Here is a 14,893-nt window from a genome sequence, read left to right as displayed (position 1 = left end):
ACGACTAGGAAATATCTTTCAGCGACATACAATCAAAGTATTTCAAGAAATTTCAATTTATTGTGATTTTTATTCAACATTTTGACACAAGCAAGACGAATAACTAAATATTAATTAATTATTACACATAAATATATTATATAGCTTAAATTCTGCAAAAAATTTTAATCAATAAATGTCCACAGGTATTAAAAGTTAAGTCTTTTGGGTCCGATAAGACAATGTCTTGGGATGTCGTGCGCAAAAGAACGTCTCAAGACGATCTACGTTTATATAAGTTATAAAGTTTTTACGAGTATCGTAAGAGATGATATAAAAGTTGAAAGATACTTCGAAGGTCCACGTATCACTTTTCACTACTCGAGTTTTTTTTTTTTCTTTATTATTATTATTTTCTTTTGACTGACTACTATTCGATTGCTATTAGTTCGGCAAATGTAAAGATCTATCGACATTAAGGAAATAAAATCCATAATTTTCATTAAAAATTAAAAGTTACATTTAGATTAATCTTAACGTTTCCATTTTTTTGGATTAAATAAACGTTCGTATTACCTATCATTTGTAAACGAATTGCAATGAAACTCGTATAATAAAATTGTGACGAGCTAGGGATTTAGGTATTCTGCTCTGTCGTTTTATATAACGAAACTTTACATTGCCTTAAAGGCAGTCCGTAATCTAATGTAAGACAGAAGCACGTTAGACGTAGTGCCTGCCGTAAGGTGTAATTATAAATATTCATATAATCAGACTGATATCTTGATATATCGTACATAGACATAGAGTAAAGTATCCGCATTACGTATTAATAAATTTCTTAATGGAATTTTTAATTTATTGCAAGTTGTATGGTTTCGTGAGTAATGAAAAAAATTGGTCACCGTTAATTACAGATCAAACCGGGATAAACTCTGGAATATCAACACTTGTTAAATAAGTTGGAAAAAATGAAAAAAATCCGTGCTACTTTTATTCCGATATGCGAGAGCCGATTGAAGAGTGCTCTCCAAGCAAGAGGTTTTTCAATGCGTATTTTCAATATCTTTCTCCCTGTCTACATTCGCCTTTCATGAAACAATAAAAGCTCCATGGCCAGCGTTCTTTCGTGGAGATGGGTTTTTCATTTAGTTGAGTTTCGAAGGAAGAAAGGGATCTCATTTCAGAGCACGGACTCTTTACGCCTTTGGCTTTTCCAGCTTCATGGCCGTAAGGTATCTGGCCGTGGATATGCATAATGCGCAAAAGATCTTCCCGAGAACTCTTCACTCTCACGCTGGCGAACGCATAAGTAATTACGCCGCAATTAAGAGTTTAGGATCGTCTCTTGAATTCAGTACCTACATATCTATATATACCTATATATTTTTTAAAAGAAACTTCTTTTTGTGGCTCGTGGGAATTTCGTTTTGATTTTTAACAGTCGGAAAATAAAATAGCATTCAACTTTTTATTATACCTACTCTTCGTTGTATGCACGCGCGTGTACGTATAGTATCGTATATTTATTATTTATAATTTTATGAAGGAGAACGCGAGAGGGTGATTTCGCATCTACGAGCGTGCAATCGCAAACTCTGTTACTTTTGCGATAATTGAAGATGAGTCTGATATACATATGTATATAAATGTAGGACGATACATACGTGGAGAATTTACGCGGGGCCATTGTCTCCCTGTTGCCGTTATTTATGGGAAAATTGTACCTTCGAAAAATGAAAGGTGTGCAACACGATGAGCCACAATGGAAATAAGAATCGCGCATTCCTCGCCGGTAGGCCGGGGTAATTAAGGATTAGCAAGGTGATTAGCAAATGCCCGGTATTTAAATCTCGGCGCAGCGATCTGCGAGAACGGCCGCGGACGTTGAAGCCAAACATCTGATTATACGTAGTCCAATGCTGAAACTGTGAGGAGTAGACGTTCCAATTACTGGCTCTAATTACGCAACGTTCCTCTAATACGTCGGCCAAGTTCAAAACTGTGCGGTGATTAGTGATAAAGGGTCGCGCGTCTCTGCAAGTGTAAAACTTTCGCTTTGCCGAGACGGAGATATTCTATCGGAGGAGGAAACGCAAACGCGCCTAATGACGCCTATTATATAATGCGATAATTAAAACCAGCCGCACGCGAGGAAAAACGACATACAAGATTGCTCTTTCGTTCATGTACCTACATACGTGTATTCTAACCGTTATGTTCGATATTAAGGAAGTTGTTCAGATATTCTTATTAAAACGCATATACTATTGTAGCTATTACTTATTTTAATAGTCACGTTTCTACGATCTCCTTCCTCTTTCCTTGGCGCCTAATTTCTCAATTAATTATTTTGCGGATTAATTATTGTTTAATTACTTAATCAACACAATGACCATCCACCCCACCCCACAGGGGGGTGAATCGAAGCATAAGTAAAAATTAGAAGAGGAAGACATACTGAAAAACGATTAATATAACGAGTATGTAAACCTTTGGGGCGAAATCTCCGTCGCGTCCCGATTAACTTTTGCCTCATTTAAGACGAAATACCTAATAACAAACCATATAGATTTCTCGCAACGTTGCTGATAATGACTGAAAATTTACAACAGCGCTGTAAGCACTTTTGCTTTTTCGTTGTCACATATTCCTCTGTGTATCGCGTACTTGATACTTTATACCGCTAAACGCCTACAGCACATATCCTACATACATGTATTAATTAAGGTTTAACGGACCACCCAGGGAATCGCGAGCGATACTATAGTATTCCGAGTAAAAGAATTTCTTTAAACTACATTATTATTATAAATCATTCAATTAGCGTAGACGTAGAGATTTATCTTCATATTAAAACAAATTTTGCGTCAATTTTTACTGAAAATTATTATACTATACCTACTAAAATAAACCATGAGCGCGTTATTTTTTAAAAGACATTTACAAATTACGAAAAGAAAATCATGTGACTTACCAGTCTGCGTGAACCTCAGCGGAGTAGTAGAGTTCTGCCGGTGACTGTAACATAAAAAAGAAATATTAATGTAGACATGCCAGAATATTTATTAATAAAATTAATAAAAAAAGGTAAAGGTTTCTTTTTAAATAAAAATTTTATTTAAAAAATTGATTCTTACCAGTGAGTTGCTCCGTCGAGCCGTTCCGACTTGATGCCTCTTCTAGACCTCCTCCTCCTCCTCTTAACCTTGGGCACTCTCAACGGGGATGTCAAGCTGGTCTCCTTCAACAAGAGTTCGTTAGATGCCATCTGGACTTTCATCTAAAGCAGAAAAAGTGTTATTTCCCTCGAGCCCGATTGTACTTCTCGACGCTTCGGTTTCGGCCAAGAAACACGAATTTAATGTACATACGTACGCATAAACAAAGGTTATAACTTATTTATAGCAAAAAGTGCTCTCCGCGTGCGCAGAATTAATCCGGCAAATGTGAATCGCGCCATATTTTATGCTCCGGCCCGTCGATTGTGCACGAATCTTGCGATACGTGTGAGATCGTCGATCGCTGGAGAAAGACAGAGACAAAATGGGTGAACGTAGTACCCGCGCGGCCCGCACTACCGCTCTTTTCCCTCCGATTGTCCGTCTCATTCTTTCCCCCCCTTCTCTCTCTCTCTCTCTCTCTCTCTCTCTCTCTCTCTCTCTCTCTCTCGAGCACCTCGTTGCTAGGAAACGTTGTTTACTGTGTTTATATTAATCTGTTAGTCTGTTCTGGGACTTTACGGTAATTGACCATTCTGTTTCGCTCTGTATCTCGTTCTTAATAAAGTTTTCTGTTCTTTTATTACAAATTATGCGAGTGCGCGCAAACGCGAGTCTGAACGCAACAATATCATAACCTATTTATTTAAAGAGCAATATCCTAAACAAGAAGAGGAGATTGTGCCATATATCACTAAACGGATGGATACACATTAAACTGGGAAAAGACGAAAAAGAGCAATGCCCTCCAAAGTCAGGGCATGTAAAGTGTATTTGGAATATTATTTTTCGTTAGCTTCTCATGAGCAACGTTATGTCTCTCTTACAGGAAAATTTTATCACTTGATATAATTTGTTGTAATCTATTTTCTCTTTTGTTCTAGGCGTTCGTGGCTTAAGCAATGTTTCAATCGACATTCCATTGGCAGTGGCAGCTGGGACGACAGTTAACATGACCTGTAGATACGACTTACAATCGGATACTCTTTACACTGTCAAATGGTACAAGGGCTCGGAATTTTTTCGATATGTTCCCAAGGAATTGCCACCGATTGCAGTATTTGGAGAGCTTGGAGCAAAAGTCGTGGTACGTAGCACATTAAATGAAACGTTATACTCTCTAAAGACAGACCCATACATGCAATTTTCTAATGTTACTATCATCTATTGAGATAAGATGAGACGTAGATAAAACATCAATTGATATTTATTCAATAATATTCTGACTAACAAAAAAGAAAAAGATAACTTTTTCATATTAATTTGATGAGAGGTGAAAATTATTATGTGCAAGCGAAAACAATAATTCAAATTTTACCTAGAAGGCATAAAACGTCAATCAATTATCACCGCGTTCTGGACGTGACAATAACGATGCACGCGGATGCACGTAGTAAAGTCGATACGATAAATCAAACGTGACAAATTTCAATATTATTTTGAAAACGGTTCGGTTACGTGTATCAGTTTCTACCTACCTACCTACCTAACCCTTTTTTATCTCACTTATTAATGTAAAAAATATTATTCTTTATTAACTAAAATCGTTTGTTACGGATCTGCTTTTCATTATTGCACATTTTTACAAAAAACTACATGAACGTTTCTCTTTGTCATTTTAAATGGAATCCACGAGTTCTCTATCCCCCTCTCAATGAGAGAATCATGCGGGAATATACCGTTGGAATTTTTTTTCTTATAACATTCTTTTGCAAAAAAAAATTATTTTACGTTTCTAAATTATTAACAAAATGTTTCAAAGACAAATTGTTGAATTTATTAGGACAGCAAGGGAGAAGAGTGTCTGCATGCGCGCGCGGTCGATTACGTGCCGTTGCATCGATAGAAAAAGACATGAGAACAGAAGAGTCCAATCCAAGCTACGTGATATTTCGAACTACATGCGTACACGTGTGTATGTGTCGTGAGAGAAGAAAGAATAGTCGCTGCAAAATCAACGTTTTCGGAGCGAGTTAAAAAAGCTGTTAAAAGCTTTATCCAAGCTGAACTAAAGCACAGCTAACAGCTTTATTCAATCCGAATTAAAGCTCAAGTTAAGCATTTACGCAGTCTCTCAAAGTATTTTAGTTTTAAATTGTGTAATACTTTTTTTTTTTTTTTCTCTTTGTTTCAACGAAATATTGAGCGAAAACGAAAACGCCCGGCGTTCCTATTTATTTTTTAATTTATATTAAAAACCTGAATAATGTATTTTCTCAAACTTTTTATAGATAGTTGAACAAATTTATTCGTTTTGTTTCGGTGAAGGAAAAATAATTATATTCTTGAAATAAGCATCCGGACGTAATGTTACGTGATAACAGAATTGTAGAGAGTGCGCGTATATTATAGTCGTCGTGGATAAAGGCAACCGTCGAAAAATCAATGTTTTTAATGCCCGAATTGAAATAAAAGAGGGAATAAAAGAGTAGGTAAATCCTTTATGCAGCCACACGATTTCTGTACGGCGCGAATTTAGCCGACGCGACGCGACGGAGTGTTCTGGTGCACGCAATGGTTTTCCAATTAGATTTTAGCGACGCGGGCGGAAAATACGGACGGCGCGCTCGGGCCAATAAATCGCAACGTACTCCTGCCGGGGAGGAGAAATATAGAGCGAGAATTGCTGCGGCGACCGCGGATGTGATGAGGTTGCCGAAGCGACGAGAGAACGATACGATATGCAGAGATATAGGGACAGAGAATATCGGCTGTTACCGCTCCGTATTTCGCAAACGGGTAACGGGTAATATTAATATTGCCAGGCGAGTTCAATGAATTTATGCGTGAGCATGTTACGCTGGGCATTGTTGAATCACTATATTATGTAGCCCAGGCATGTAGAGTAAAACGATACACACGCTCCGCTGTTGCTTTTACATGCATGGACGTGCCAGTTGATCTCCGATCCGGATACACGGGGATGCTATTCTAATTTTCGAGATAAACGCGATGAACGCATAAAGATCCATTATCCATTATTCCATTAGACGATAACTATCGCGTATCCGAGCAAACTCGAAATATGTATTTAAATAAATAAATAAATACATAGAATAAAGTTCCGAAAGGCGTTTACGAATATCAAGGTTAAAATTTGAGCAAATGTCATTTTCATGGTAAAAATCTGTGAAAAACCCATGAATTGTAAAGACATCAATTTCGATGAAACTCAGGAATACATTAGCTAACTCAGAATTTAATAGGTCTCTTTCAACACTATTGACATTATAAATATAATCTTTCTTTCCATTCGCGCTTAGAACTCTATCCTCTACTCCAACGAATTTTATCGTCTCTCACATCAGTCGTTACTTTGTCGACTAGATAAAGTTTTCCTATGGCTTTACAGGAAGGAATTATTATTTATTTTTTATGGATCGTATTATGCGAAAAAATTAATCTTGATATTTCAACGGCATAGTTTTACCGTGACGAAATATCACAAAGAACGTCCCCTTTATAGTTGTATGCAATATCGGTATAACGATGAAATATTACGAGCGATATTACAGCAGTGACTTGTGTAATTATATAATTTATCCTCCTAGCGTGAGACATTTAATTAATACCCTGAAAGCAAAAGTAGAACGTACGTGCATAGTTTTAAACCAAGTTTTTATCATCGTCGTAATCAAAATTCAAGATATTAAAACATTTTTTTATTACTTACTATTTTTTTACGTTTTTATAATCACGATCCGTCGTTTATTTAAACACAAATATACAGAAATATTGAATTATATTATTATAAATATATTATAAATTTTATTTGTGTCTTTTATCGACTATATTTGATAAAATAAACTAACGAATGTCCGATTTAAATGGTAATAAAGTGATACAATAATGGTAGCAAATTTACAAATATTAATAAATAATATTTTCCAAATGAAGGGATTAAAATGTAAAGCGCATTACTTGTTGGAACGTTTTGGCTTAATACGATTGCAAAGTATATCTCCCTGCATCCAAATATTACACGTATATTTATGATAATACTTTGCACAATACAATCTCAATAACATGAACTTGATAATTGCAAAATTTGATCGATTATTGAGCACATAGTGATGGGTATATGTATATTATTTTATAATTTATGAACGTATCCCTCCCGCCATAAATAATGCTTGTTAATTATGTTTCAGAGAAATCGGAGCGATGAACATCGAGTAGTACTGAAGGATGTACAACCCAATCATACTGGCAAATATCGTTGCGAAGTCTCCGGAGATTCTCCTTCGTTTAATACCGTAATGGTTTCTGGTTACATGCACGTAGCTAGTGAGTATCTAGAGATACGTATTTTACATCTGAGCAAAGATAACACGACGTGCCCTGCGAAGACTGAAAGGCGAAGCTCAACGCGTAGCTGAGCAAACATATTCCTTCCTATGAATTCCGATATGAGTAAATATGACTAAAAGAGCAAAGCCCATACCGTTCGTTATTTCACTTATAAATATCATAATATCGTACAGACGTTGACATTCATAAGTAAATTAACATTTTGTAATTTTATGAAATTACCGTTTGTGAAACAATCAATTTTAGCGAATTTCTTATAAGATTAATTGACTTTACCAGAATGATATCACGATATTTAATATTTAATACGCCCGGAAACATTAAAATAGAAAGACAAATGAGCACTTGACAGCTGGAAAATATGACCAAAAACTAACGAGTAAAAAAAACTACTTAAAACTTTATGCAAATATTTTGTGCTAAAAATTGGAAGAAAAATCTAATCTAAAACAGTTTTTTTATTTTTTTTTTTTAATCCTTTCACTTCATGTTTTTATGATCAACGTCAGGTGGATAAGTGCTGTTCATAACGTTGAATTTTTATTTCATATCGCCCCACATAAATTATACTTGGGCTATTCCTCTCATTCGTGTATACTTTTTCGTCATTTTTGTAAAATACTTTTACTAAAAGCTTTTTATACAATTTTCCATAACGTGTACGTACAAATGTAATTGTTATATTGGCTTTTCAAAAAATTATCGAAATAACAGTTAATTAATTTCACCGCTTTTCACTATATTGCTGAGAAAGGAAATAACAAATTAACTAGTAGCTGGTTATGTTGTGCGAGATGACAAAAAGCTAACGTCATTAGCCTCGATAACAGCACGCAATAAACCTGTCCGCAAGATAGAATTCTTAGATTGGCGATGCTTATTGAATTCTTCATCCCGTCCATCTCGCTCGATAGGAGTTGAAAAAGCGTGAAAACCGGCATTAATTTCGCCATTTGATGCTATTAAAGCGTTAAATGGATATCGCTAATTTATAACTACTATTCCATCGGGTAACGTTGTTTCGGCGGGCGTGCACCATCATCTCATATAATTCCCGTTCGTAACGCGGATAATTGCTGCGACCAATTCGCTACGAGACAGCACTTTTTGCGACGTCCTTCGCCGAGCTAAGCGACACCTCGTTCACGCCAGCTGGAACGCATTGTTAAAATTCAATAAAAACATTTCATCGTTCCAGGGTGGTTAACAGCTAGCGAGCAGATCCATGATGAATCGTGGATTCGGTCGTGACCCGTTAAGCTCTTTTTTTCGCTCGCTTTTATCCACGACTGTTCCTCCTACGCTGCCAGATACGAGCATCTCTTTTTCTTTCTTCCGGCATGTCTGTCGCAAGTACGTTTCATTATCGTTGATTATTCTACATGGCGACTAGTATTGTCATCGTAATCGCACCCAATTAAAACGCAGTTAAACTAGGTGAGAGGCGAAGATGGAAAAGAGATAGACGACGACGGTACGAGACTTGTAAAAAAAAAAAAAAAAAGAAAAGAAGATCGGAGAGCAGCGTCCCGTTTTCCCACCGTTCCTTACTACCGTCATCGTGCGTCGACCTAACGATGAAGCACGATAGCGACACTCTCTTCTTCTTCTTCGTCTCCTTCTTATTCTTCATCTTCTCAAAGGGACAAGGTGATTGCCTCCTTTTCCCGATCACGGATCGCTTGTAAAAGCTCGTCACTAGCTCTGATCTGGGGGGGGCTCTCGAAATTCTTACCCTTCTCTGTACCCTCTCGGTTAGGTAGACCGTTCGTTCTCTCTTTCTCGGTTCTCACGAGGCCAAGCAATCATTCTGTTCTATGCGACACACGAGTTGAAAATGGTAATATCCTTCGGTCGTGTCCTTGAACGTACTCGTGGAGAGGATCGCGCAAAGGAGCGGCTCGAGGCGGAAGTCGTTGCGACCAAGTGAGACAATTCCTTGACAGTTTACCGGATTGCCATTGCGACTACTTGCCGCGAAGAGGAATTCCCTGCCTTCTGTGGACGTTATAATGATCTCCCGAGATGTACATGATTGTATATATACATCGCGAATGAGACTCAAACTTCACTTAATGACAATCATGTTCGCGGAAACGTCCATGCGCTGACTTATCGCGAGAGCCCGAAAAGGCCAATTTTGAATAAAACTATGCACGACGCGAGCGCGTTTTATATTTATAAAGGCGCATCGCCTCGAGCTTTGTACGGAAACGTTACTTCTAATTTACGACGGACGCGCATCGCTCTTTCAATTCAATTTCCCGAGATGCGCAACGCGCCGCAGCGATATCCGCATATAGACGGAAATCCTCTCTCCATTGTTCAAGGATAAAAGTTACATTTTTGTCGCATCGCTCATATTCCCGTGTTAGTACAACGATTCATATCATACAAAACATTTAATAAAATACGATATACCTATCAAGTATACAGAAAGTGACTAAAAAAAATTTTTTTTTTTATATAGAAATAAAGAATCATTATTTTATATGCCCTTCACGAAGCTTACGTGAATATATTATAGTATTTAATAATTATACATATATGCATGTCTTTAAAAGAAATTGTCAAAATAATCAAGAAGGATATCCTTGCGGTATGTTTTTCAACTCAATGATCCCGATCAAACTATCGTGGCACTTTTGCAGTGTCAAAACCGTTTTTATAATTGATAGCACAACCGAAGGAATCAGACGTATTCCGTTATTTACTACAAAAACCGTATTCCCGTACAATCGCGTTCAATTGTTGCTCTAAGATACTTTGGATTCCAGGTCTACCAAACGGCCGTCCGCAACTACGGATCGAGAAGATGCGATACGCGGTAGGTGATACTGTACGTGGAAACTGCACGGTACCGTCGGGAAATCCTCCAGCTAACGTGACGTGGACTGTCAACGGCACCCCGGTAGGTTGATGAATGTGGAAAGCATTCCCTTCGATCGTTTTCGTTGACTCACGACAACTTACGTATACATTAATTCGAAAAAGAATTAATTACTACAACATTTACAGAATCAGTTTACTTTTATTCTAATGTTCAATTAAAAAAGAAGAAAAAAAAACAGAAAACTGTGTGTATTTTTTAATTGTACATTAGAAACAGACAAAATTATCATTATTTTATCATCAAGATGCTACTGCATCTCTTTTCCTTTTCCAATTATTATACATAAATTCTGATTAAAATGTTACGACATAATTATCAAGTATTGAAATAGCAACGACTTTACCTATTATTCTGCTTTGCATGCATATGGATATTTAATAGCTCTCGGAAAGAAACAGGAGGACTCCATCTTTCCATTAAAGAAAATTGCTTATACGTGATCGACTGCATTAAGCGTAAAATGTAATGCTGCGCCAACTATCTTGGCGACGAGCGCAGCTTGTCAGCTTAAGGGTCTCGAAAGAGCGGCACAGGAGTGTCTTCGTGCGTGCGTGCGTGTACTCCGACAATGACAAGTACACGAGATGCGTGGAAATTTCACGGAAACAACAGGAAGCGCGACATCAATTCGCAACGTCACTGTATAATGTAGACTCGAACTGAGAAAATCGGTAAAATCGCATATACATATCGCACACCCATGCACGCGGTTGTCTCTGCGAACGCACGATATGTTCCCGTTATGCGTGCGGATATACTGCAAAAATAATTCAGAAAATTATAAAAATCCTTCTCTCGTTGATTAGTTTCTGGTGTCGATGCGTCTTAAACAGTCTTTATTCATAATAATTCGAAACTCTCACTTTGCTTATAGCGAGACAAGCAGGTATCTGTATAATTTGGTACGTTTTATCAACATCCTAAGAATCCGATAAACATCATAGTTACAGCCGTATACGCCGCAAATTATTTATGGTTATCGAGAGAGAGAGAAGACGTGTTACCACGTAGACAGTAGTGGCAGGAAGCAGTAAGAATCAACTGGTATCGCTCCATCCTATTCTTCCGTAGATTCATCTTGTCGTTAATATGTCGAAACGGCTTATTTAATTATCCACCTTTACCTTCTCGATTAATTAATTTTTTATTAGACCACCCAAGTCTTAATGTTTCGAAAATTGAGAGACTTTCTCAGCCACGTGAAAGAGGTCTCTGAAATAATTATTAATTTATTTGTAATATAAAATAATTCAAATCTCAGCGTATCGTCGCATAAAGCTAATTGATTTAAAGACTCATAAATTATCGTACCTTTTTAACGTTTTTGCTGCGCTTGGCGATTATGGCAAGCAGCGCGTATCATCGCTGCTTTGGTAATTGACGAGCGAATGAAACTGGACATTTTTCTCATCTTTAAATCCAAAGCATTTTATGCGCTACTTAATGAAAAAGATTGTTATCTAAATGTTGAATTTTGTATTGAAAATTTTAAAATAAAAATTACAAAGTTACTTACGAAAGATGGAAACTAAGATGTTCTCTAAAATTTTTCAATAATTGTACAACGTTTCTTTTATTCCAGGTGAATTCAAGTTCCATCAAGTTTATTAATGAGGCAATTGGTGACCATCAACAACACACGACGGTTGCTGAATTGGACTTGGAGACGATGCAGGATAGTTTCAGCAACGGCAGATTACAGATTCTTTGTCACGCCAATGTCTTTCATTTATACAAAGAAACGGCTGAAGTATCTCTGAAGGAAGAACGTCCAAGACTGGCCTCTGTATTAGGAACGCGAGAATCTTCTTACATTGGTTAGAGTTATACTTAATATTTTTAATATCTTATAAAAATAAACTGGAAAAAAAAAGTTTAATATTCTTCAACAGAGCTCTCTCTTTAAATATTTAAACTAATATGTTACAATGATGATAATTTGTTTGTTTTAAATAAAAGCTCTTGTATATACTTTCTGATCCATATATTTTGCTTTATATTGTAGGTAGTGGAACCAAGTGTACTCCAGAATATTTCTACATCACTGCCATGACTGCACTGTTGTTATGCAACCTAAGATAACATCAATGAGTTAGCAATACGTTTTACGTGCATGATTGTATTGGGATGAAGGGAGTGAATCGTTTGTAAAATTTTGAAATTATTAAATGGGATAAAATCTGGGAAGAGAAATCTTTTGTTGAAATAAATACCAAAAGTATGTTATTCGTGTAAATAGGATAAAGAAAAAGATTTAGCGAATTATCTACGTGTACACGCAATCTACTTACCCCGTGGGTAGATTTGTAATCTGATAAATAACATGTCGTATTATTATAATAGATCGACCAAGTGTCGCGCCAAACTATCGACGACTTATTTAAACATTATAATGTCTTTTCTATCCTCTGGTAATGATTTTGATACCTCCTCTGTAACATTGTGGCCATCACAATGTGTTTTGTCATGATTCTAGGTATAAATAATGTTATTATCTATAAATGACATTTTATTTCAATGAAATATGAATAAACAATTCATTTTCGTTAATTACCGAGAGAATGCGCACCTTTACTTTTTCCCCTGTCCTCTTGATCTCCTCTCTCGGCTACCTAGGGTCATGTACGCTATAACCGCCCTTGCTGCAGTTTACTGCCATATCTATCTTTCAAGGAATATATTCTTTGGCTTAAGTTTATTTCTCTGCATCTTGATTGCTCATTCTTTTCCATCAAATTTTCGACAAGTATTTATATATTTGCCATTGAGGCAATTGTAATTTTCAATCGGAGGTGTTTTTAATGGACCTTTTACAGTATATGGTAAAAGCTCTATATCGATCTAAAAAAAAATTATTGATATTATTGTACAAAGTTCTTACAGAGTATTTATTAATATTACTCCTATTAATAAGTATGATTAATTACATGTATCATTTCTTGATATAGTTCTTCTAATTCTACTTTATATTTGTCAATTGCTTTTTGCTGAGAATAAGAAATGGAATCTGTTGCCTAAATGGTATTGAAATGCTGTTAATTTTTGTATTTATTCCATTCCTTTTGCAATAAAATTCTAGACTCTTTCTTTTCTTCTGATATTGATGGAAGTTTTCTCAATTTTTATCTTAAGCAAACTTCCACTGTAAATATAAAACATACAAAATAAATTATTAGTCATATTTTACATAGCATTTTGTTTTATTTCAAGAAGCAAAAAAACTTAATACTTACATTTATTAATTTTTATTGTATTTCCAGTTTCCTGACTAGTTTAAATTACTTATCTTCGTGAAATAACCTCTCTCAATCGCAAATCGATTCAGCATACATCCTGTACTCACTATCTCTTAAAAAACAATCTCTTCTTCTACATTGCTTTATATACAAGGCATCCCAACGTTCTTTTTAATTCTGGTTTACTATCTTTGCTTCAATTTTGACCCTGTCATATACATAAAACACTTTGTCAGCGGTATTAATAAAGAAACAGGTACCTAATCAATTGTCAGCGGTATTAATAAAGAAACAGGTACCTAATCAATCTACACTATACCTTCACGTCGTCAGCAATGTCCAGAGTTACTTGGCAAGATGCCTCAACTTCAATTGCATTCAATATGTCACTCTGAATGAAAACTCTATCGTGAGCATTTCCCATAAACAGATACGTAACTTCTACGTCGTAATTACCGTCGCATATTATTACATTCTGTAAAAATAAATGTATATATATGTAAATAAATGTACATCGTACAAGTTCAAAAAGTTATAAATTATTGGCACCAAAGCACAGCAAGAGCTCGGTACAAACATAACCTTAAAAAAGCATCATGCGGCTCAAATAAGATAAAAAAACACAGGATTAAAACTAGAAAACGTCCGAAAAAAAATAAAAAACTTTTCAATTACTTTAGATTCGGGAACTGTAAATCGACATCCGTATAAACAGAAAGAACGATCTTTCTAATCTTTCTCGATGTATTTGCAGCGATGGTAGCACCGGGAGCACTTGGTAGACGGATATTTTCGAAACTACCAAAATCGATGATAATTTTTAAATTTAAGAAATTTATTGAAATAAAACGTAGGCACTCTACTAAATTTAATAAAACCGAATTAAGGTCAAAAAATTAACTTAGAATCTTTAAAATAATTTATTTTAAGAAGCTCTACTTTTAATCTATAAGACATATCTGTCACTTTTTACAAGTTGAATTATTAATACTTTCCGTTGATTTACAGGCTTGGGACTTTGTGGGGTAAAAGTAGAAGAAAGAAACTGTAATGGAAAGCCAACGGGACCCTCGAGGAAGCAGCAGAACTCCCTCTCACCAAGTATAGATCACAGTGAAAATTCTGTGACCCACTGAGTACTCCAATCACAAGATAATTGAAATATGTATTTTAGAGTTAAGAAACTTATTGAAATGGAATGTGAACACTCTACTAGACTTAATAAAATCGAATTTGAATCACAAATTTAACTT

At 35.8% G+C, this 14,893-nt stretch overlaps 1 protein-coding gene and 1 long non-coding RNA gene across 11 annotated transcripts in view; one reads left to right on the top strand and one right to left on the bottom strand.

Annotated features, from left to right (window-relative positions):
- Positions 1-12,957, top strand: part of LOC139108490 (cell adhesion molecule DSCAM) — a 28,966-nt gene extending 16,009 nt beyond the window's left edge. Inside the window, exons 1-6 of one of the 2 annotated variants that reach the window (XM_070666860.1) lie at positions 3,628-3,723; positions 4,085-4,287; positions 7,352-7,487; positions 10,289-10,422; positions 11,987-12,221; positions 12,410-12,957. In XM_070666860.1, coding sequence (XP_070522961.1) covers positions 4,153-4,287; positions 7,352-7,487; positions 10,289-10,422; positions 11,987-12,221; positions 12,410-12,486 — 717 coding nt within the window. In that variant the 5' untranslated portion in view covers positions 3,628-3,723; positions 4,085-4,152 and the 3' untranslated portion in view covers positions 12,487-12,957. Of the gene's footprint in view, positions 1-3,627; positions 3,724-4,084; positions 4,288-7,351; positions 7,488-10,288; positions 10,423-11,986; positions 12,222-12,409 lie in introns of those variants that run through there. The other variant, XM_070666851.1, reaches the window with a different exon arrangement.
- LOC139108501 (uncharacterized) lies at positions 10,523-14,466 on the bottom strand. Of its 9 annotated transcripts, XR_011546672.1 has the most exons (11): positions 14,316-14,465; positions 13,940-14,115; positions 13,638-13,848; positions 13,332-13,540; positions 12,974-13,245; positions 12,696-12,876; positions 12,377-12,477; positions 11,921-12,188; positions 11,716-11,840; positions 11,268-11,616; positions 10,523-11,161 (listed from the first exon to the last, which is right to left on the bottom strand). It is a non-coding gene; the product is annotated as an uncharacterized lncRNA (long non-coding RNA). The 9 variants fall into 9 exon arrangements; XR_011546670.1 differs by having other exon boundaries at positions 11,921-12,477; positions 13,332-13,546; positions 14,316-14,466; XR_011546675.1 differs by having other exon boundaries at positions 11,921-12,477; positions 12,959-13,245; positions 14,316-14,466.
- Positions 14,467-14,893: the final 427 nt, after the last annotated feature.

This window comes from Cardiocondyla obscurior, linkage group LG01 (genome assembly GCF_019399895.1).
Source record: "Cardiocondyla obscurior isolate alpha-2009 linkage group LG01, Cobs3.1, whole genome shotgun sequence".
Classification (NCBI taxonomy): domain Eukaryota; kingdom Metazoa; phylum Arthropoda; class Insecta; order Hymenoptera; family Formicidae; genus Cardiocondyla; species Cardiocondyla obscurior.
Note: the sequence above shows the minus strand (reverse complement) of the source record. Positions and strands in the feature narration are given on the sequence as shown.